At 41.5% G+C, this 23,266-nt stretch overlaps 1 protein-coding gene across 21 annotated transcripts in view; it reads right to left on the bottom strand.

The window, feature by feature from the left end:
• mycbp2 (MYC binding protein 2) overlaps window positions 1-23,266 on the bottom strand; it is a 221,781-nt gene that overhangs the window by 38,016 nt on the left and 160,499 nt on the right. For 19 of the 21 annotated variants that reach the window (XM_033022959.1, XM_033022965.1, XM_033022971.1 and 16 more), the window contains 8 exons: window positions 19,871-19,915; window positions 16,150-16,311; window positions 15,642-15,725; window positions 12,853-14,514; window positions 10,739-10,908; window positions 9,668-9,912; window positions 8,935-9,102; window positions 8,666-8,823 (listed from right to left, as the gene is read on the bottom strand). In XM_033022959.1, coding sequence (XP_032878850.1) covers window positions 8,666-8,823; window positions 8,935-9,102; window positions 9,668-9,912; window positions 10,739-10,908; window positions 12,853-14,514; window positions 15,642-15,725; window positions 16,150-16,311; window positions 19,871-19,915 — 2,694 coding nt within the window. The remainder of the gene's footprint in view (window positions 1-8,665; window positions 8,824-8,934; window positions 9,103-9,667; window positions 9,913-10,738; window positions 10,909-12,852; window positions 14,515-15,641; window positions 15,726-16,149; window positions 16,312-19,870; window positions 19,916-23,266) is intronic. The other 2 variants (XM_033022978.1, XM_033022976.1) reach the window with 1 other exon arrangement.

The following is a 23,266-nucleotide window of genomic DNA, read 5'->3' as shown; positions in this document are numbered from 1 at the left end:
GGGATTTAGATTTCTAGATCTCTGGGATCTCTTCTGGGGCAGGGGTGACCTGCACAAAAAGGATGGGTTGCACCTTAATTGGAGGGGGACCGACATCCTGGCAGGCAGGTTTGCTTGTGCTACATGGGTGGGTTTAAACTAAACAGTGGGGAGGGGGGGGAGTGGAGTCAATAAGGCGTGTGCGTGCAGTTAACGGGAAAGAGAGTGTAGGAAAGGTCATGTTTAAACTCCCAGGGCTGGGGGATGGGAACCAATGCAAGGAGACAGAGGGATATAAAAGGAGGACAGGAGCAAAAGGTAGAAGGGAGATAAGAAAAACAAACCTGAAAGCTTTGTGCCTTAATGTGAGGAGCATTCGTAATAAGGTGGATTAATTGAATGTGCAGTTAGTTGTTAAGGAATATGATATAGTTGGAATTACGGAGACATGGCTCCAGGGTGACCTAGGCTGGGAGCTAAACATGCAGGGGTATTTAATATTCAGGAATGATAGACAGAAAGGAAGAGGTGGTGGGGTGGCATTGCTGGTTAACGAGGAGATTAATGCAATAGCAAGGAGAGACATTAGTTTGGGTGCTGTAGAATCGGTATGGGTAGAACTGCAAAATAGCCAAGGGCAGAAATCGCTTTTTGGAGTTGAATACAGGCCCCCAAGCAGCAGTAGGGAGGTTGAGGATAGCATCAAGCATGAAATTATGGATGCGTGTAGCAAAGGTACAGCAGTGTTCATGGGTGACTTTAACCTACATATAGATTGAGCCAACCAAATTGGTAGTAGCGCTGAGGAGGATTTCCTAGAATGTATACGGGATGGTTTTTTAAAACCAATATGTATAAGAACCAACTAGAGGACAGGCCATCCTAGACTGGGTATTGTGTAATGAGGAAGGATTAGTTAGCGATCTTGTAGTGCAAAGACCGTTGGGCAACAATGACTATAATATGGTGGAATTCTGCATTAGGATGGAAAGTGACATGGTTAATTCGGAGACTAGGGTCCTAAACTTAAAGAAAGGAGACTTTGAAGGTATGAGATGGGAATTGGCTAGGATAGACTGGGAAATTATACTTAAAGGGTTAACGGCGGAGATGCAATGGCAAAGATTTAAAGGCCACATGGATGAACTCCAAATATTGTTCATCCCTGTCTGGTGAAAAAATAAAATGAGGAAGGCAGCTCAACCGTGGCTAACAAGGGAAATCAAGGATAGTGTTAAATCCAAGGAAAAGACATAAATTGGCCAGAGGAACCAGCGGACTGGAAGAAATTTAGAAATCAACGGAGGAGGACAAAGGGGTTAATTAAGAGGGGGGGGAAAAAAGAGCATGAATGAAAGCTTGCAGTGAATATAAAAACTGACTCTAAAGTCTTTTTAGATATATATAAAGGAAAAGATTAGTGAAGACAAATGTAGGTCTCTTACAATCAGAGACAGGTGAATATATATAACAAGGAAATGGCAGAACTGTTAAACAAGTACTTTGTCTTCACTAAGGAAAACACAAACAATCTCCCAGAAATACTTGGGGATTGAGGATCTAGTGGGAGGGAGGAACTGAAGAGATTTCACATTAGTCAGGAAATGGTGCTAGGTAAACTGTTGGGACTCAAGGCAGATAAATCCCCAGGGCCTGATGGTCTGCATCCCAGAGTACTCAGGGAGGTGGCCATAGAAATTGTGGATGCATTGGCGATAATTTTCTATTGTTCTCTTGACTCTGGATCAGTTCCTGTGGACTGGAGGGTAGCCAATGTAATCCCACTTTTTAAGAAAGGATGGAGAGTGAAAACAGGGAATTATAGACTAGTTAGCTTAACATCGGTTGTGGGAAAGATGCTCGAATGGATTGTTAAAGATATTATAGCAGCGCATTTAGAAAGCAGTGACGGATCGGTCAAAGTCTGCGGATTTATAAAGGAGAAATCATGCTTAACTAATCTTCTGGAATTTTTTGAGGATGTAACAAGTAGAATGGATAAGGGAGAGCCAGTGGGTGTGGTGTATCTGGACTTTCAAAAAGCCTTTGACAAGTTCCCACACAAGCGATTAGTGTGTAAAATTAGAGCACACGGTATTGGGGGTAGGGTATTGACATGGACAGAGAACTGGTTGGCAGACAGGAAGCAAAGAGCAGAAATTAACGGGTCTTTTTCAGAATGGCAGGCAGTGATTAGTGGGGTGCCACAAGGCTCGGTGCTGGGACCCCAGTTATATACAATATATATTAACGATTTAGACGAGGGAATTAAATGTGCCATCTCCAAGTTGGCGGATGACACAAAGTTGAGTGGCAGTGTGAGCTGCGATGAGGATGCTATGAGGCTGCAGGGTGACTTGGACAGGTTGGGTGAGTGGGCAGATACATGGCAGATGCAGTATAATGTGGATAAATGTGAGGTTATCCACTTTGGTGGCAAGAACAGGAAGGCAGATTATTATCTGAATTATGTCAGATTAGGCATAAAGGGGAGGTGCAACGAGACCTGGGTGTCCTTGTACATTAGTCACTGAATGCAAGCATTCAGGTACAGCAGGCAGCGAAGAAAGCGAATGGCATGTTGGACTTCATTGCGAGAGGATTTAAGTTTAGGAGCAAAGAGGTCCTACTGGAGTTGTATAGGGCCCTGGTGAGACCGCACCTGGAGTATTGTGTGCAATTTTGGTCTCCTAATTTGAGGAAGGGCATTATTGCTATTGAGAGAGTACAGCGTAGGTTCACCAGGTTAATTCCTGGGCTGGCGGGACTGACATATGATGAAAGAATGGTTCGACTGGGCTTGGAAAGGATTGGACAGGCTAGATGCAGGAAAATTCATCCCGATGCTAGGGGAGTTCAGAACCAGGGGTCACAGTTTAAGAATAAGAGGTAGGCCATTTAGGACTGCGATGACGAAAAACTTCTTCACCCAGAGAGTTGTGAATCTGTGGAATTCTCTGCCACAGAAGGTAGTGGAGGCCAATTCACTGGTCCACAAGCAATCCAAGCTTAAGGAGCATCACGTTTCATTAAGACACACAACAGCCTTTCAGACTTAGTCTAAAATATTAGAGTCACCTTTCCAGTTCCAACATTTTTTCAAACCATTTTTTGGATTATGCCCAATTACCAACCCTTTTTTGCCTTGTACCATCATTCTTTTCTGGCAGTTAATCTCTCAGCAGAACTCTGCAATTTATACACAGCCCAGAAAAAAATTATTGAATGCTTCCAAACATATTTTGCAAAGATTAATAATATGTACAGAATCATAGCATTTTAAAGATATGTTGAAAAATGAAATACATAAGGAGCACATTCAAAATCATCAAGGCCTTCTCCTTAATTTAAGAAAAAGACTTTAATGAGAGTCTAAACTGAGTAAAAATAGAGAGTAAATAAGGAAACAGTAATTAAATGAAATCAAGTTTAAGCTTCGAAGCCTCAAGACTGGATAGAGGAAATAGCAAGACAAGGTGTTGAGTTTTTATTTAAATTCAAGGGTGAATGCTTACAATAGAAAGAAACACTTGGGACTTTCGTCTTTGGTGCTTAAAATAAAGTGGAAAGTTGCCAAATTAACTGGTTACATCAATATAACAGCAAGGAAATCCACCAGCCTAACTTGGCAATGACAAATCTTTAGCATATGGGCAGTTTGCATACTACAATTGATATTTACATGTACAAGCTGAATTGTACACCAATAAATGCTGGTCCTTTCACCATTTCAGACTTGAGAATCTCAATCAAACTACTGACTAATAGAGCACATTCCTCTCACAAAAATCCTCCATAAGTGGTCCAGAATTTTGTAGTTTCTGATCAAGAAACACTATCAGCAATTAGTTAAATTTATCCTATCCTTTTAACCTCCATGATGTTTCGTCAAATCAAATACACAGGACAAGATGTTAAGAAGTCCCTTGTGGGGGAGCATTTCACGACATTCGTTGATTGTTGAGAGTGGTAGACGCTCAACATCGGTGGGGGGCGGGGGGAGGGGTACGTATATCTTGGCCTGGGTAACCTTCAGGACAGTTGGGCACAGGACACATCATCAGTAGTGTACCCTTGCATCACTGGGTGTTTCGGCCTTTTAACACTATACACCTTCCACAAGGGAGGCCCGCTGCAGGATGATCAGCCCTCAGCGCGTGTCCCGTGTCAAACCGTCCCAAAGATTCACCCTGACGTACTTGGGGCCCAGCATGGGTCTTTCCGCTTGAGCCAAATCCACCGGCTGCTTCTTTCAGCCGCCTCTGAGAGTGATCTTATGGTCTTCCGCAGAGCCTGACCGTGGATTCCAAGCTCCTTCAGCAGTCTGATGGTAGATGACGCAACAAATCCTCTGCATCCCACTTCAACTGGATAGACTTTGGTGTTCCAGCCACGCTGCGTTGCCTCTGCTGCAAGCTCTGCGTAGCGCAGCTTCTTACGCTCATAGGCCTCCTCAACAGAGTTCTCCCATGGAACTGTGAGCTCTATGATGTAAGCAGTCTTCTGTGAAGGGGACCAGAACACCAAGTCTGGCCTGAGGTTGGTGGAAGCAATTTCAGGTGGAAAAATTAGTTGTCGGCCGATGTCCACCAGCATCCTCCAGTCACGGGCCCTGCATAGGTTTCCTTCTTCTGATCTGGTGGAAGGATGTTTAGATGTTTTCTGTCCTTCTCGGACAAAGGTTGTTGCCCTTAGGGGGGGGGGGGGGGGTTGCTTGCTCTCGGAGGCAAGGAGTCGCCTGTTCTCAAGGGCTGATGCCAGGCTTTTTAGTACCTGATTATGCCGCCACGTGTATCTCCCTTGCGTGAGGCTGGTCTTGCAGCCTACCATGATGTGTTTGAGGGTCGCTGGAGTTGGGCAGAGGGCACAGGTTGGATCCTCGCCGTACCACTGATGGAGGTTCTTTGGTGATGGAAGCATGTCATAAGTCGCTCTGATGATTAAACTGATCTTGCTTGCTTCCATTTCCCATAGTTCTTTCCAGCTGATCTTCCTCCGCTCCACACCTTCCCACTGCATCCATTGCCCGTTTGGCAAGAGAGACCGCCTTTGCACTTCTTACGGCCTCCTCCTGTCGCCGCACCTCCTTGACCACCAATGTCCTCCGCTCTGATGTTGTGGCCTTTCGCCAAGTTGGTTTACTTGTCGTAAGGCCAAAACCTCCTCTTCCCTGCTGGACTTGCCCCACGATGTCTTTGTGCCTCAGGGCTGATTAAGCTTGCTGTACTGCATCAGATGGTGTCCACTTCCGGCCAGTTACTAGGGGCGGCGCAACAGCACTGATGGTCTTGTCTCTAGAGTCCCTCAGTGTCATCTGGAGTCTTACTTTAGAGCACTTGTATTCCTCTGTTAGACTAGTGAGAGGTAGTTCCAGGACCCCTTTGCCATATAGGCCGATGTTAGTTAGACATCGTGGGACCCCGAGCCATTTCTTCGCGTATGAAGTTATGGTTCGCTCCATCTTCTCCACAGTTGTTATTGGGGCTTCATAAACGGTCAGTGGCCACATTGTCCGAGGAAGGAGTCCAAACTGTAGGCACCAGAGTTTCAGTTTCCCAGGCAGTAGGGTCTGATTGATGTTCTCCAGGCCGTTGACAATTTCTTGCCTTAGTTGTTGCACCTGCTCTTTGTCCTTGAGACTTGCGTTGTACCATCTGCCCAGGCTTTTAACTGGCTGCTCAGACACTGTTGGTATTGGGTCATCACCGATGCAGAACCTTGTGTCTCTAAGCACCCCCTTGACTATGGAGATGCTTCGAGATTTACTTGGTTTGATTTTCATTCGGGCCCACTTGATGTTCTCCTGCAGCTTTCCAAGTAGCCGCTTGGTGCATGCTGCAGTAGTGGTTAGTGTTGTCATGTCGTCCATGTATGCCCTGATGGGTGGCAGACGGAGCCCAGCCCTGGTTCGTTCACCGCCCACCACCCATTTTGAGGCCCTGATGATGACTTCCATGGCCATTGTAAAGGCCAAGGATGAGACTGTGCAGCCTGCCATGATGCCTACTTCCAAGCGCTGCCATGTTGTACTGAAGTCAGCTGTTGTGAAGCACAGCTGCAGGTCTTGGAAATAGCTCTTGACCAGTGTGGTGATGAGCTCTGGTACATGGAAAAAGGCAAAAGATTCCCAAAGGAGTTCATGGGGAACTGAACCAAATGCATTGGCCAGATCGAGGAAGATCACATGTAGGTCTCTCTTCTCCTTCTTAGCTGCTTGGATCTGGTGCCAGATCAAGCTTGTATGCTCCAAGCAGCCCGAAAATCCTGGAATTCCTGCTTTCTGTAGAGATGTATCAATGTACTTGTTTGTTACCAGATAGGTGGACAGCCTTTGTGATACAATGCTGAAAAAGATTTTTCCCTCGACGTTGAGGAGACATATTGGCCGGAATTGGCTGATGTCTGACGCATCCTTTTCTTTAGGTATTAGCACGCCGCCGGCCCTTCGCCACGCCTTAGGTATTGTTTGCTTCTTCCACACCACCCTCATGAGCTTCCATAGAAAGCGTAACACATCCGGTGCGTTCTTGTAGAGCTTGTATGGTACTCCATTTGGCCCCGGAGCTGATGCTGCTCTTGCTCGCCGGACAGTGTTCTCTACCTCTTTCCATCTCGGAGGGCTGGTGTCCAGGTTGAATTCAGGTGGTTGAATAGGCGGGATGTCATGTGGGATGACTAACTGCTCATGCCTTTTCGTGTCTTGGTGGGCCTTTTCCAGGTGTTCCTCCAATTCCCGTTTTGATGTTTTCAAAGTTCCACTTTTTTCCTTTGCGAAGAGGTCTTTGATGAACTTGAAAGGGTCTTTGTAGAACCGTGTTCTTTCTTCTTGCGAAGTTTCCTCAAGTTCTCTGCTTTTCGCAAGGTTGCCAATCGGCTCTTGATGTCCTCTTGGAGTAGCATGAGACCTTCTCTCTCTGCGTCAGTTGCTTTTTTCCATTGCTTTTTCAACTGTCTCTGATTAGCCTCTCGATCTCCTGCTGCCTCCTGGACTTGATTGGTGTTGGTAATTTCTTTCCACCTCTCCCTTTACTCACCCCAAACCGTTCTTCTCCGTAGCTGTAGATTGTGTTGCCCATCCTTTCAAGCTTTTCCACTGCTGTGCCCGCTTGTTGCTCCAAGATATGTATAAGGTCACTGTTGACCGTCTCCCACTCTTTCTTTTCAACAGCTTTGGGCCATTTCACTCCAGGTTTGTGCCCTTTGATCTTTCCCTCCAATGGAGGTATTTGTAGTTGTTGCGTGGGCTCCTCTACCGGCATTTCTGTGCTTGTATCACCCTCTTCAGTGACATGGGTGCTGATGCTCTGCGAACTTTGGTTTGAGTCCCGTCGCTGTGCTTCACTCGACTGATTTGACCGGTTGCTTCGTAAGAAGTACTGGTCAATGCGAGGCCCATGTCTCTGCTGTCTCAAGCACTTTTTCTTCCCTTGGTGGATCTTCAAGCCCTTCACTGATGTTATTTTCTCCCAACCACAAATGCACACCTGAAGTTTGTGTCCCGTAGCTGTTGTGGATGTCTCATGTGCCATGCTCTCCTTGTCCGTAGTCGTTTCCGTTCCTGGGTCTGTAACCGTGTTATCAATCGGTGAGCCATCTTGCGCCCCCGCTCTCGCAGGCTCTAGGGGTATTTTCTTTAATTTACTTTTAGTAGCATTTAGCGGGTGTCTCCAACTAACTGAAACAGCGTTGGGGACTGCTGTCATGGGTAGCTAGCCCATGACGGCCCCAGTGGGGTCTGTTCCCTCCTGTCAGCTGTCTCTCCAAGCTGTCACGTGGACTTTCCCATGTTGTCAGCTGTCCTTTCACAGCAGTCACTGGACGAGTCCAGATTATCAGAATCAAATACACAGGACAAGATGTTAAGAAGTCCCTTGTGCCAATAGGTGGGGAGCATTTCACGACATTCATTGATTGTTGAGAGTGGTAGACGCTCAACATCGGTGGGGGGCGGGGGGGGGGGATACGTATATCTTGGCCTGGGTAACCTTCAGGACAGTTGGGCACAGGACACATCATCAGTAGTGTAGCTGATGGACTCACTGCAGGGTATCGAGGATCAGAATGAACAGGGAAAGCTACTTGATATCACCTAACCAATCAGATTGAAAAAGTCAAATTAAATAGCATTTTAGAATGATCAATGTGTCAGAACAGGTACAGAGGAAAGTGTGATTCATGCCTGAGAGAGAAAGAGAAATAGAAAGGGAGAAAGAGAAATAAAATACAAATCTTCAACAAATAAAATATAAATGAATACAATTTTTAACATATACTCCTATGGAACAGTAACCATAATTAACACGTCACAGGGTTAAAAGTATACTTAAATTGGACTGGGCACAGCTTAATTTTCTGTGGCATGTTTAGCTTGTAATGGCTCTTTAATTCAATGTTACGTTAGATGATGGGCAGTCACTCCCTGTGCCTTGCACACAAAAAAACTGTAACTTGTATTAGATTTACCATTTTGTTGACAACAAAATCAGGGGAAATACATAATCTTTAGATTATTCATGTTAGTTTGTCACCAAGATGCTAATAAAAAATATTTAGATTATGCATGTTAGTTTGTCACTAAGATGCTAATAACCATTATATAGTTGAACACATTTTTTTAATGCACCTTTGAGACAAAAGAAATTAAAATCATTTATGCATTATTTTAGTAGCTTCAGAGTTGCCTGACCTGCATCACCACTGTTAACTCTGCGCCTGGGAATAGCTTTCACCCTGGCAGGTGACGTTGTGTGTTGTTTGTCGTATTCTGATGCAACAACAGAGTATGATCGTTGGAAGACGCTGCGTTTTGCTGTATCATTTTCCATTATAGGACTTGTTTCAAGACTATAAAGGTAGATGAATTGCACCATTAAAACAACTGAAGAAAGCAAGGGCATTCAGGCTATGACATTTAATCAAATGTTATGAGTTAACACAATTTTGTTTTGGACGTACCTGGGAGGCATTGATTTCAAATTAGTTTCAGGCTCATCAAAGACATGAGGACAAGCGTCTGGTGTGACAGAAATGTATGGTGCCGGTACAGAAGTGGAACGAAGGTATTTCATTTCATCTTGGAAAAGATGATCGTCATGGTAGCTAGCAAAGTTTTCTGAATGTTGTCTATTTGGCAAAGTTTACAATTGTGAATCCAAGTTGAATTGTATTAGCAAAACAAAATATGCTTCATATTTTAACACCTACTCAAATATCTTTGCATACTAACCCCATTGAGAATGAGTGCAAATTACAACTAGATTATATTGGCTGGGAAGAATATACACAACAGAAGAACAGACACAAAATTAATCCATTAAAAAGATGACATTGATTGATTGATTGATTCAAAATAAAAATCAGTGCGCCAAGAACCGATGAAAGATCATTGACCTAAAATATCAACTGTTTCATGTTGCCTGCTGTTGAGTACCCCTTCCCCACAAAATCTTTTGATTTCATCTTACAATTGAATTATATTAGCTTATTTATTATGTGTGAATATACAAGCTGTCGAGCATGACAAATACAGGTGAACCAATTAATCTGTGCTGGTGCTCAAGTAAAGTTGTTTTGTTTCATAGACCTAGTGTTTAATTAAAATGTATTTGTATAACAGTATGTCATCTTGCAATGTTACCAGTTTTTGAGAAAGATCTCTTATCAGTTTTGAGCAAATCTCATACTGTACCTGGCAAGTGTCTGTAGATATAGGCATGGATATTTGTTGGGGAGTTCATCAGAAATGGCTTCCTTCAAACTTGGAAGATGTGGATGGAAGGGCCTTGGGGCATGGTAACAGAGGATATTTGGTTCTGCTGCACTACTCAATGAGAGCAAGAACATGGAGTTGGCTTTAATCACTTGATGCGCTTCCATGGAGGGCAATGCCCGTGGAGTCTTCACCTGCACAGGCTTTTTTCTGGCTTGTTTAACCTGAAAAGGTAAAAACACCACACTAATTTGATCATTATTTTTCACCAAATTATAAAATTGAACAAAAAAATCAAGCCCTCACATAAAAAAGTAGTATCATTACTGTTCCCTAAAAATTAGTAACAAAGAATATAGCAGTGGGACACAGCATAAGGCCCGAAAGCTACATTCAGCCAAAATAATTCTCATATGTCTTCTTCACTGCCTCTGAGAGCTCTTAGTACTTGTCTGTAATGGGTTGGTAAAGGGTGTATATTTGAGCGGTCCAATCAATAATCATCAGATATGCATATGAAAACATAAATGTGAGAGTAACTCAGCGGGTCAGGCAGCATCTCTGGAGAACATGGATAGGTGATGTTTAGGGTCGGGTCTGAAGAAGAGTCCTGATCTGAAACATCACCTATCGATGTTCTCCAGAGATGTTGCCTGACCCAATGAGTTACTCCAGCACTTTGTGTCATTTTTGTAAACCAGCATCTGCAGTTCCTTATGTCCTCACATGTGCATAAAAATCTTGTGGTGTCACCAGGAAATAGGTTGCATGACTCAATTTTACTACACTTGAGCTTCCTCCTAATTGGACCATTCAAAACCTTTCTCCCAATGACAAATCACTGGCCATAACAAGAGAGGGGGTGAAAATAAAATTATAACCAACAAATTAATGTTGAAATCACAATCATGCAGCAGACAAGTGTGCCAAGTACAAAAGTTCTTACAAATGTGTGCAGGACTTCAGTTGTACAATGCAAAGTTGCTTGATAAAATAATTTTCATAATGTGCTGGTCAAAATAGAAACCAATTTCGTCATAGAATACATACCTTTTCACGAGCTGCAGCCTGTTTTTCCCGGAGATATTTTTCCCTGCAACGGTCACATACCAGATACCAGGTGCTTCCTCCAACACCACCATCGCCACAGTTCCCCGCCCATCCACCACAGAAATGGCCAATGCTATTATAGCCCTGTCCTCCAGCATAGCGACCACAACCTTTATCAAGATAAAATGTCTTGTAGATTTAACAAGAAGATGATGAATTTTGCTAATCAAAGTATAATCAAATTATAGGGAAATTCCATACTAAAAAAGTTTTAATGGCAGATTTCAGAATTTTTTTTAACTGATATCAGGTGAACGCAAGTGGCTCATTTAATTTACAAACAAAATGGGTGGAGTCAACAATGATTCATGCTCTGGATTTCTGTTCAAAAGTGCATCAACAGAGCTTGTGCAAGAGCTGAAAATTTTTAGTGCCAAGGAAAGAATAGCCAGGCTGATGTATCTTGAGCAAACGAGGAGTGTAGATACAACTGAGTTTTTTTTTTAAAGATTCCCCATATAAGAAGGGCAATTAGCAATGAGGCCAATAACCAAGATATATGGTAATTGGTAGACGACAGGAGAGCTGAAGAACATAGCTTTTAATCTGAGGAGAAATGGGCATCTGTAATTTACCAGCGAAAATTGTGGATGCAGAACTCCTTATCCTACTTAAAATGTAAATGGTTGAGCTCTTGAAGTGACACAAGTACAAGAGCACAGAATGAAATAGTGGATTAGATTTGCATAAATAGCTCTTGCGGCTAACTGTCACTGTGGCTGAATGGCCTCCTTCCATCCAGTGAATGTCCAGGCTTGTATGAAGTGAAGAAATGGTTAGGCTTCCCCCTTGTTCCCCCAAGCCACCCAGTCCCCGATAATAATGGTACCCGGGCAAAGGTAGGGATAGAAAATCCTATCACAATACTGAGGTTTTATTAGTTCATTGTTCCCCTATGTCCAGGGTGACTGCAGAACAAGTAGTGTGACCCAGACTGACGTGCAGCACCGTGGCACAGCACTAGAGTTTGTACGATCTCCCCCTGACCTGCATGGGTTTTCTCAGAGATCTCTAGTTTCTTCCCACACACCAAAATCATGCAGGTTTGTAGGTTAATTGACTTGGTATAATTGTAAATTGTCCCTAATGTGTGTAGGATAGTGTTAGTGTGCGGGGATCGCTGGTCAGTGCAGACTCGGTGGGCCGAAGGGCCTGTTTGCGCGCTGTATCACTAAACTAAACTCGTGGGAAGAACAGGAACAGATTGGGGCCAAGATTAAGAGAATATTAAATCTAGGGCATAAAAGCAAAGGTTGATGGTGGCTGAATGATCACTTTAGGGGCAAGGAATATGACATTTTGTTTCTGGGTCAAAAGGCGTGCAAAAAGTCTTCATTTCATTGAGGGAAGAAGTTATGGAGATTGTTAGTTGCCTGAATCTCTCAGCTTTATCATTCACTCTTAAATTTAAATCACTATACCAATCCTTTCTTTTGTGGGAGTGGGTTTGAGCACCTGAAAAGGGAACATAATGGGAGCTGTGTAGCCCAATGTTGGCACAACCAGCCTAATCCTCACATTGCTTGGGTAAGGTTTAATACTGAAGTTTCAATGACCCATAACTCATTGCATGAGTTATTATGTCACAATGTTTAAGACTATCACAATATTTAGCAAACATTTAGACAGGTATATGGATAGGATAGGTTTAGAGAGATATGTGCCAAATGCAGGCAGGTGAGGCTAATGAGCAAGTTAGTCAAAGCGCCTGTTTCCATGCTGTATGACTAGTGGTAGACGAGAAATAAAACCAACTGAAGTAATACTAAGACCACCCACAGAATTTATGAGCAGTTCAAACATCCTATTCCACAGCTTTAAGGATCAAACACTTTGCATTATGACTGAACTAGTCTTGAAACTTGTTGTCAAGCACTCATTTAGTAGATCAATATAGTATGCTGCTTTATATAAAGTGTGTGGATTTAGTGCTGCATTTCAAACAGAAGTAGAAAATCAAAATTAAATGATCCAAATAATAAGAATAAAAACATATTTTCTCTAAGGATAATTAGAGACCTTTTAGAGACTGGATTAACAAATAATTTAGTTACCTGGATGAACTTGTCTCATGTGATATGTTACAGGATACTGATGAGATTCACCACACAATTCACATATAGTATCTTTCTCAGGGCCTCCCATTGCAAGCTGTGCCATTTCTCCAAATAGATTTCCTCGTGGTCTTGCTTCTGCTTTGTCTTTCTTCTTCTTTTCTTTTTTGCCCTTTTTGTTATCTTTCTCATTCTCTTTTTTCTTCAATATAGCACTTGAACCAGGACTAGGAAAGATCATGTTCTGTGTGGCTGCTTTTATGGTTGCCATTGAAATATCGTCCCAAAAGGCAACCAGATGCTGCAAAGTAAGTGGCAATGGGGACTTACTCTTCACAGAATAATGATTTGAAGATTCATAGGTTGTTGAATCTACCTTTCCATCTACCTTTCCATCTTCATTTTTCTCAGGCAAAGGAGGTTCTTTGAGCATTGAGAGCACTTTATTTTTATTAATACTGCCCATTTTAGATATGTCTGGACCATGAGGAGAAATATTAAACATATTTAGAGCTGATGATATTTCCAACGAGTGCCTGTTCTTTAGCTTTGTCTCTTTTTCTTCCAACCCTGGTTGGTTGTAAAGACTGCTTCGCATTGGTGCATGTTCTTTACTAAGATCAGGATTGAACTTCAAGAAAGATGAGCATGCCATTGCATCGTGGACAATCCCTTCATGCCATAAGAAAGCAGCATACACAGCCCGAGCGCATTCTGCAACAGAAGGAGACATTGCTCGCTTTGGTGGCTCAACAGAAGAATTACTTTCTTCTTTTAATATAGTTCCAATTTTCTCCTTCTTGGGTCTTGTGTGTCTACTAGTACTCTTGCGACTCATCTTAGGAGATGATCGAGTTTCTTGTTCTTCTTTGGGAGGTGCTTTGCCAATACTGAAATGGACCTTTGGGGAAGAATCTTCAGGGTTTAGAATTTCAACGATTTGGTCAGATACCGTATCTGAATTGCTGGTTGTTGTCAGAGTACTAGATGTACAAATAGCAACTATCTCGCTGTGAAGATTTTCCTGCACAACTTGAGGGGATGGCACCCTGTTTTCCACATTGGTGGTAGGTTTAGCTTCCTTAGGCAGCAATTTTGGTTTCGGTGAAGTTGAGCGCCCTCGCAGGTTCTCAGTTAGAGGAACTCTTTTCTTGCGAACTGTATCTGGGTCCAAAGTGTATGAATCAGACTTTGATCTTTCCCTTGGTGGATCCAATCTAATTTTTGAGGCTGTATTGACTTTATGAGTTAAGTTTCTATCATGTGGAGAGTATGGCTTTTGAGAATTAGCACTTGGTGGGCTGCCTTTTCCAGACAACGTTTGCTTTGGCAATGCTGACCGTGTACCTGGTGTTGGTGACTCTGCTCTTGGTCCAACTGTGGTCTTCTCATCTGTTTTTACCAATTGTAATGTATTGTGATTTGGGGAAAGAGATCTACTATGAGAGTCTGACCTCAATTTAGCAGCATCAGATTTAAGCATTAGAGATTCACTGGCAGTCAAATTCTCTGCATTTTTTGCCTTTGTTTGTTCTACTGCAGCCTTGCTGATCCGACCTTCAATTTTTTGCAATCGATTTTCAGCTTTGTGTTTGAAGGACAAATCATAGTTTCCAGAAGGAGTTGAGGGTCTTCCAGATACTACAATGTTTCCTTTATCACCTGAAAATTATTTTGGAAAAATATTCAGTACTTTATCTCTAGAACAAGACCAGCTTATTCCATTACATACCCTAATGCATGGTAGATAGGATTAATTCCTGTAATGGCATTTATAACAACAAATGTAATTTGCAGATAGTTTCATTTGCAATAATAACCTTTTTCATGTTTCAAACTGATAATTTATGTCAGTGTGAACACTTTTTAAATTGCAGCATTGATAACTGCTGTTCTGACCAAATAATGCAGCAGTGTTGATCCCAATTTTTTTTCAAGTCTGTTTATTTGACAATTTAAAAAAAAATGTTTTAATCATTTTGATGTTAGACCACTCTCAAAAATGGGACAGCACTAAATGGTTTAGGTAAGTACTGAAATGAAACATGCCTTTCATATTAAAATGGGACAAAAATATCTAACATGCTTCTCTGAAAGCAAAGCTGGTAAAAGTAACTTGAATATTGCACCATTGATTTTTCCAGTTTAGTTTTTCAAATAAACTTTCTCTGAATTTTACCCAAAGCATTTTACTAAGAGATTAAATATTTTTAAAGCCAAAGTGCAAATGTCATCAAGCATTCCAGTCTTTCCATGTTGATCCTTGAAAACAAACAGATAATGTAGCTCTGGTTAAGTTTCACAGTCCTCATTTTGTAAAACATCACTTAAAATAACCAAATAGCTGTGGGTAGGCAAACAGAATAGTTATTTCCTATGTTTAAGGTAAAAAGGACAGATATCTCTTCAATGTTAATCAAATAAAATTATTCCATATAAAATATTATATTTATGCCTTCAATAATAATAGCATATTCAATGAACCACCTTTGGCTTACCCAAGACTTAAAAAAAAGAGCTTTATTCACATACACCAAATTAATTATATCTCAAACTTCATCCTCAAGAATCTCTATAACTTTGTGAAATTATTATTTTTCGGCAACAGAAACTAGAGGAAAAAAAAGTAAGTGTTAGCAGGAGTCAGTACATTAAGTACAGTACTAGCCAATTCTGAATTCCAATATGCAAATAAGAATCAATAAAAGTGCACAAACATGAGCAAAAGCAGCACTGTTGTCCTCTGCAGGGTTTCAATAGTCACATAACCAGATATTAAAAATACCCACCCTTTGACTTCAGAGATAGAGAGCAGACACCTGACCCAGGCCCTGTGCATGAGAGCTCACGTGAAGCAAGGCTGCGTGAAGCGTCTACAGAGGAAAACAGTGGCAGATAAGCAGCAAAAGATACAGTAATAGAAATGCCAAAGCAGCAAGAACAAGCAGAGCTACAGAACTATTTGCAGATTTAAAAAAAAATATATAAAGTATAAACTTAGTCAGCTGTATGCTTTCAAAAGAACAAAAACGTCTCGTTTCTAATTCTTGCAATTGACACATTTTGGCATTTTCAGTTATAATTCAATGGACCCAATTATTTATTAAATCTTAAAAAAACTCGGTAGATAGTAGAGAGCATTCCAGTCTGCACAAGTTACTACTCTGCAACAGAATGTTGCAAAATATGCAAATTCAAAATGAATTTGGTACACTACTGAAGGAAGAGGGTGTACAAAAGTACAACAGTAAGGCAAGAGGAAGGAATTTGTTAGGCAGGTGAGACAGACAGACTTACTCAGAAGCTGTGGTTGAGACTGCGGCAAAGAAAGGGGTTGTCCAAACACAAATGGGCTGTGAACAAGGGAAGAGGAGGGCTTTGCAGCTTGACCAAAGACGCTAGAAGCTGGGAGGAAAGGCTGTGACTGAATGGTATTCAGTATGGAGCTCAGTTGGTCACCTGTAGCAGGTAAAATTATACAAGACTAGGTTTGGTTCCTTAACTCCCTTAAATCACGCCTTCTAGTGGTATTATACAATTATTAAAGTAATTTGAACATAAAAATGATAACTAATTTTATAATTGATGCCAATTCGCTGCAGCAGTTTATATAAACATGCAGTGAATAAATGGTGAGCTGTACTCCAAACTTATTGCTTCAAGTAGTTTCAAAACATTTAGGTAATAATGTTTTGATTAGTGAGATAACCTGTTAAACATTTTACAAACAAAATTTAAATTGCATCAATTTCTAGTTCAAACTTAATAATACCAAATAATCAGGAAGACCTTTGAAAGCAAATGTGGATGAGTAGTAATATTCTCCAAACCTTTCTTCATAATGAAGCTACTAAGTCCAGCATTGATTCTCTCATCTACATAACTAAAAGTCTAATCTTGACCACTTCCTGTCTGTGCTATATATTGATTTTAGAAAATCTATAACTAAAACTCTCACCTTGACCACTTCCTGTCTGCGCATTATATGGATTTTAGATAAAACGCGGCCCTATATCGCTATGCTTTTTGGCCATCTTACTCACAGTCCTCCTCCGCTGAGGCAGCCCCGAGGATTTTTCAGATCGATGAAAAATAAAAAAGTTATGAGTGTTTAAAAAGTCTGGAGATCAGCTGATTGGTCCTATCGCCTGTCAATCACCACGATTAAGGTAACGCCCCTTCCAGGGGGGGCAGGACTATAAAACCCCGGATGCCTGGACGCGAGTCAGTCCCTCTGGAAGATCGCAAGGGAGAGGCCACAACTGTCATTCTAAGCTGTGAATCAACTGAACTGTGAGTCTGCAATATACTAGCAATAAATGATTTGTTAGCCCTTACTCTGCTTGAAATGGAATTTCAAGGAATAGCCGTGAGTGAACTGCCAACCCACCAGCCCTGAGTGACTGAGCTGCCAGCCCACCAGGCCTGAGTGACTGAGCTGCCAGCCCACCAGGCCTGAGTGTCTGAGCTGCCAGCCCACCAGGCCCGAGTGACTGAGCTGCCAGCCCAAGAATCCATTCGGCCCACAATGTCCATACTAGCTCTCTGGAAACCAGTCCCTTCGGCCCACAACACCCATACTAGTGCTCCAGAAAGCCCCCCCCCCCCACACCTGGCCACCAATATTGGAATTGGTGGAGAGGTGGAATATTGCATTGGGGGACCAGCCCTCCCGTGTGAACATGGGAACCAACGGGTCCCACTTAGTCTAGTTTTACTATTAAAAGCTGGTAACAAGTGATGCACTGGGGACAAATGAATACTTTGTATAATCTTCTGAACAGAACTGCATTTACTCAAGCTCAATTGGATTTTCAGTGAAAAGCAGTTAAATATTTTCAATTCTTGCTGTTAGTAATGATCAGCATTGCTTAAAGGCCTGTCCCACTTACGTGTCCTTGGCACGCAAATTACGCGAGCTCGTGGTCCCGTTGAGGCGCACGGGCATCGTATGGCCGTGCGGTGCCGGTCCCACTGAGAAGCATAGAGGGGTATGTAGTTGTGCGCGACATCGCGCGGGGCTCCGAAATTTTTGAGCGAACTAAATCTGCGTGCACCAACGGCCTGTCGCGTAACTGACGGCCAAAGTGGGACAGGCCCAAGACCCTGGCGCAACTCAACGTCTCACCTGCAACAGCAGCAGAAGCAGGCAAACGATCGCCAAACTCGGCCTGGGGTTCATGGCCGTTGTGGATCTGGATCCGCCCCCACTTCTACTCCCAGAGCGGGGCCAAGAAATTGAAGATAGACACAGAATGCAGGAGTAACTCAGTGGGACCGACAGCATCTCTGGAGAGAAGCAATGGGTGACGTCTCGGGTCAAGACCATTCTTTCAGACTGAACAAGATTCTCGACATGAAACATCACCCATTCCTTCTCTCCAGAGATGGATATGCTTTTGTTCAAAGACTCATCTAATATAATTCAAAATTGTTAGCAATATTTTGTTAAACCATTGAAATATTAAAATACTTCCCTGTAAATGTCAAAATTTAGCATGGTGATATAATATGATGCATCGTACTCCCTAACCTGCTACAATGATGCAGAGAGATTTGACTTATTTGATTATTTATATGTAAATACTTTGTCCTAATATATATATATATAAAATATATATTATGAGTCCCGCTGCATTACTCCAGCTTTGTGTCCATCTTCAAATGACGTCACACGCTCCAGACGGCTGTACGGTCGAATGAAATCGCGCGCAACCTTCGCTGGACTGTCGCGGCTCAACGCGACCACGAGGTCGCGTAATTTGCGTGCCAAGGACACGCAAGTGGGACAGGTCCTTAAGTCTCAGTTCATTAATTGTAATAATTGTGTACAAAATAGTGACTTGAGGACCTTGCTTGATTCTCCACATGATCCAAGTTTTTTCACATTTTTATGCTGATGCACAGAGCATTTTATTCCTTCTTTAAATGTAACTCTCCTATATTTCAATTACTCATCACATTACTTGTTGTGTAGTGTGCATCTCTCCCTTTTGGTCCCTAGGCTCGGCCCTGACATTTTATGCATGTCAAGGCTGTATTCAAGTCCTGACCACGGTCTGTTGTTTCTTTTGATTAAATTGTTGAAACCATGCCCACTGACAAAACCTCAAAATAGTACAATAAGTTACAATTATATGGAAATAGTATTCTGGAATGCATAGTAGTAGACAAGTACTTTGCCTTGATTCTGATATTTCCTTTACAGTCAAATATAAACCAGACTGAATGTGGACACAATTTTCCTTGGAGAACAAGTGTACCAGCCCTTGAACCTGAAATATAGGTTGGAATAATATTGGAAGTCTGAAACAGCAGGCACTGTTTCACTACAAGGATGAAAAGCAGAGAACGTTTTAAAATATTATTAACCGGTCAATTCAAGGATTCATTGTACATCACTTTATAGTCGAGTTTGGACACGAATGTGGTTTTGAAGTCTTAGGTTCTTGAATGACCAAGGTTAGTGCAAGAACAGGAGAGGGTAACAATCTATATTCTGAACGAATTGTAGAATAAAGTTAAGACATAACATATGAATAATTTAACTGATATTTTACACGCGACTGAGGTTATCAATTTTAACAACAGTTGAATCATGATGTCCTGAAAAGTTGTTTAAAATATATATTTGGAACAAAGATGGAACAGTTTTCATTCCAGAACATTTGCAAAAAACTGATTAAAAAATATCATAGACACAATGTTGGTGTTATTTAAAACATGTACCAAGCATCCATGTGAAATATTGGATAGCATAAGAAATTTCTGTTAGTTCAAAATATGAGACAGCAAGAATAATCCTGTGAATAACATTGTTGAAGTTACTTTAATGCTAAACTGGATTTTAAAGCTTTGTGTTCCACTTAAGCATTTTACAAATTCACACACTCAGATTATGTTGATTTAACAAATAAAAACAAAGTTTTTGTTGAGAATGGCAGATGTTGCTGTATAGCTGTTAATAGTAATTGCATTCCTAGCTTTACTCAGTTAACACCGTAATATTGCCACTTACCAGGTTCGGTGTAAGACTCTAAATCAAGGTCTGTAGTTACTTCATCTTTAAAAAAGAAAAATTGAGAAATTCTTTGTCATGTTCCAATATGGTAATTGATATAATATAAAACAGAATGAGCTCAACTAGAAAATATGTAAATAGTTCATTTGTTATATATCACAAACAATAACTTTGTTACGTAACACAAACAATAAAGTGCTACTCCATTGTCCTCAATATTTACTTTGGAAACTTTGGCAAATTTTGAAAGACACTGAATGAAAATACAGCATCAACTATAGACAATAGGTGCAGGAGTAGGCCATTCGGCCTTTCGAGCCAGCACCGCCATTCAATGTGATCATGGCTGATCATCCCCAATCAGTACCCCGTTCCTGCCTTCTCCCCATATCCCCTGACTCCGCTATTTTTAAGAGCCCTATCTAGCCCTCTCTTGAAAGCATCCAGAGAACCTGCCTCCACTGTCCTCTGAGGCAGGGAATTCCACAGACTCACCTTATTCTTAAACTGTGGCCCCTGGTTCTGGACTCCCCAACATCAGGAACATGTTTCCTGCCTCTAGCGTGTCCAAACCCTTAACAATCTTATACGTTTCAATGATATACCCTCTCATCCTTCTAAACTCCAGAGTGTACAAGCCCAGCTGCTCCATTCTCTCAGCATATGACAGTCCCGCCATCCCGGGAATTAACCTTGTAAACCTACACTGCACTCCCTCAATAGCAAGAATGTCCTTCCTCAAATTAGGGGACCAAAACTGTACACAATGCTCCAGGTGTGGTCTCACTAGGCTCTGTACAATTGCAGAAGGACCTCTTTTCTCCTATATTCGATTACTCTTGTAATAAAGGCCAACATGCCATTCACTTTCTTCACTGCCTGCTGTACCTGCATGCTTACTTTCATAGACTGATGTGTAAGGACCCCCAGATCCCATTGTACTTCCCCTTTTCCCAACTTGACGCCATTTAGATGGTAATCTGCCTTCCTGTTTTTGCTACCAAAGTGGATAACCTCACATTTATCCCATTAAACTTCATCTGCCATGCATCTGTCCACTCCCCCAACCTGTCCAAGTCACCCTGCATTCTCATAGCATCCTCCTCACAGTTCACACTGCCACCCAGCTTTGTGTCATCTGCAAATTTGCTAATGTTACTTTGAATCCCTTCATCCAAATCATTGATGTATATTGTAAATAGCTGCGGTCCCAGCACCAAGCCTTGCAGTACCCCCCTAGTCACTGCCTGTCATTCTGAAAGGGACCCGTTAATCCCTACTCTTTCTTTCCTGTCTGCCAACCACTTCTCTATCCATGTCAGCACTCTACCCCCAATACCATGTGCCCTAATTTTGCCCACTAATCTCCTATGTGGGACCTTATCAAATGCTTTCTGAAAGTCCAGGTACACTACATCCACTGGCTCTCCCTTGTCCATTTTCCTAGTTACATCTTCAAAAAATTCCAGAAGATTAGCCAAGCATGATTTCCCCTTCGTAAATCCATGCTGACTTGGACCGATCCTGTTACTGCTATCCAAATGTTCGGCTATCTCATCTTTTTTAATTGACTCCAGCATCTTTCCCACCACCGATGTCAGGCTAACTGGTCTATAATTCCCTGTTTTCTCTCTCCCGCCTTTCTTAAAAAGTGGGATACCATTAGCTACCCTCCAATCCACAGGAACTGATCCTGAGTCTATAGGACATTGAAAAATAATCACCAATGCATCCACGATTTCTAGAACCACTTCCTTAGGTACCCTGCAGACCATCAGGCCCTGGGGATTTATCAGCCTTCAGTCCCATCAGTCTATCCAACACCATTTCCTGCCTAATGTGGATTTCCTTCAGTTCCTCCCTCACCCCAGATTCTCTGGCCACTACTATATCAGGAAGATTGTTTGTGTCCTCCTTAGTGAAGACAGATCCAAAGTACCTGTTCAACTCATTTGCCATATCCTTGTTTCCCATAATAAATTTCCCTTTTTCGGTCTTCAAGGGTCCAACTTTGGTCTTAACTAAATTTTTCCTCTTCACATACCTAAAGAAGCTTTTACTATCCTGCTTTATATTCTTGGCTAGCTTACCTTTGTACCTCATCTTTTCTCCCAGTATTGTCTTTTTGGTTATCTTCTGTTGTCCTTTGAACATTACCTAATCCTCTTGCTTCCCGCTCATCTTTTCTACGTTGTACTTAATTTTTATACTGTCCCTGACGTCCCTTGTCAGCCATGGTCGTCCCTTTCTCCTTTTGAATCTTTCTTCATCCTAGGAATGAACTGATCCTGCAGCTTCTGTATTATTCCTAGAATCACCTGCCATTTTTGTTCCACTGTCATCCCTGCTAGTGTATCTTTCCAGTCAAATTTGGCTAGCTCCTCCCTCATGGCCCCATAGTCCCCTTTATTCAACTGCAACACTGACACCTCCGATCTACTCTTCTCCCTCTCCGATTGTAGATTAAACCTGACCATGTTATGGTCACTGCCTCCTAATGGCTCATTAGCAAAGATAAGCACTGCTTCCTAGTAAATTGGTTGCTAGGCAAGTTTACTTCAGCGATTAAGACACACAATTCTAGTCTAAAATTCTTCTGCAATCCTAAGGGAGCCTCTGCTTTTCAAAGTGCCATATTTTATTGAGCAAGATGTTACACCAATGTTACACCTTTCTTTTCAGGTGGATCTATTGGATTTTAATTTCTAATTTCCGAGTCCTCCTATATCGAAGTCATAGAACTTGTATTTCTTAATATTCCCACACAATTGTATAGGATAGTCCAAATAATCATTAGTTTTTTTTTGTTGACTGTAATTTTTCTAAACACAAACTTTACCATCAAGTTATACCAATTGCTGAACAAATCGCAATGAGCTAAAATTTCAGTGATCCATGCAGTTACCCAAGAAAAATTGTAAAACCACAGACACTTTTACAAACTTAGATAACTGGTTGAAGTGACAGCCAAATTACTTTTTTTCCACAAGAAAAAATTCTAAAAATGTATACTATATTTCTATGAAGAAATTATATATAAAATAAATAGATATTTGAAATGAAAACAACAGATGGCACAATGAAAAGATAAAGTTACCTTCAAAAACAATCAACATACTTTATCGAAATGTCTATGTTTCATCAAATGCTGCAAGTTGTTCCTAAATCAAAATCATTTATATGACCATCCTTTCACCAAGTTGCAGAGAAGAATTTAGTTACAGAGTTAACATAGACTAGTTAAGTTGCACAGAATTATTCTCGATTTTCCAGTATATGTTTGGTGCAGAGAAATTTTATAATTTGGCTGTATTGTAGATTATATTCTAAACATTATTTTGCCATGTCCAAATATTTAGCATGGAGAAATATGAAAACAAGCAGAAAAAACAA

The sequence above is a fragment of the Amblyraja radiata genome, chromosome 6 (genome assembly GCF_010909765.2).
Source record: "Amblyraja radiata isolate CabotCenter1 chromosome 6, sAmbRad1.1.pri, whole genome shotgun sequence".
NCBI classification, from domain to species: Eukaryota; Metazoa; Chordata; class Chondrichthyes; order Rajiformes; family Rajidae; genus Amblyraja; species Amblyraja radiata.
This window is presented reverse-complemented; position numbering and strand designations above follow the sequence as displayed.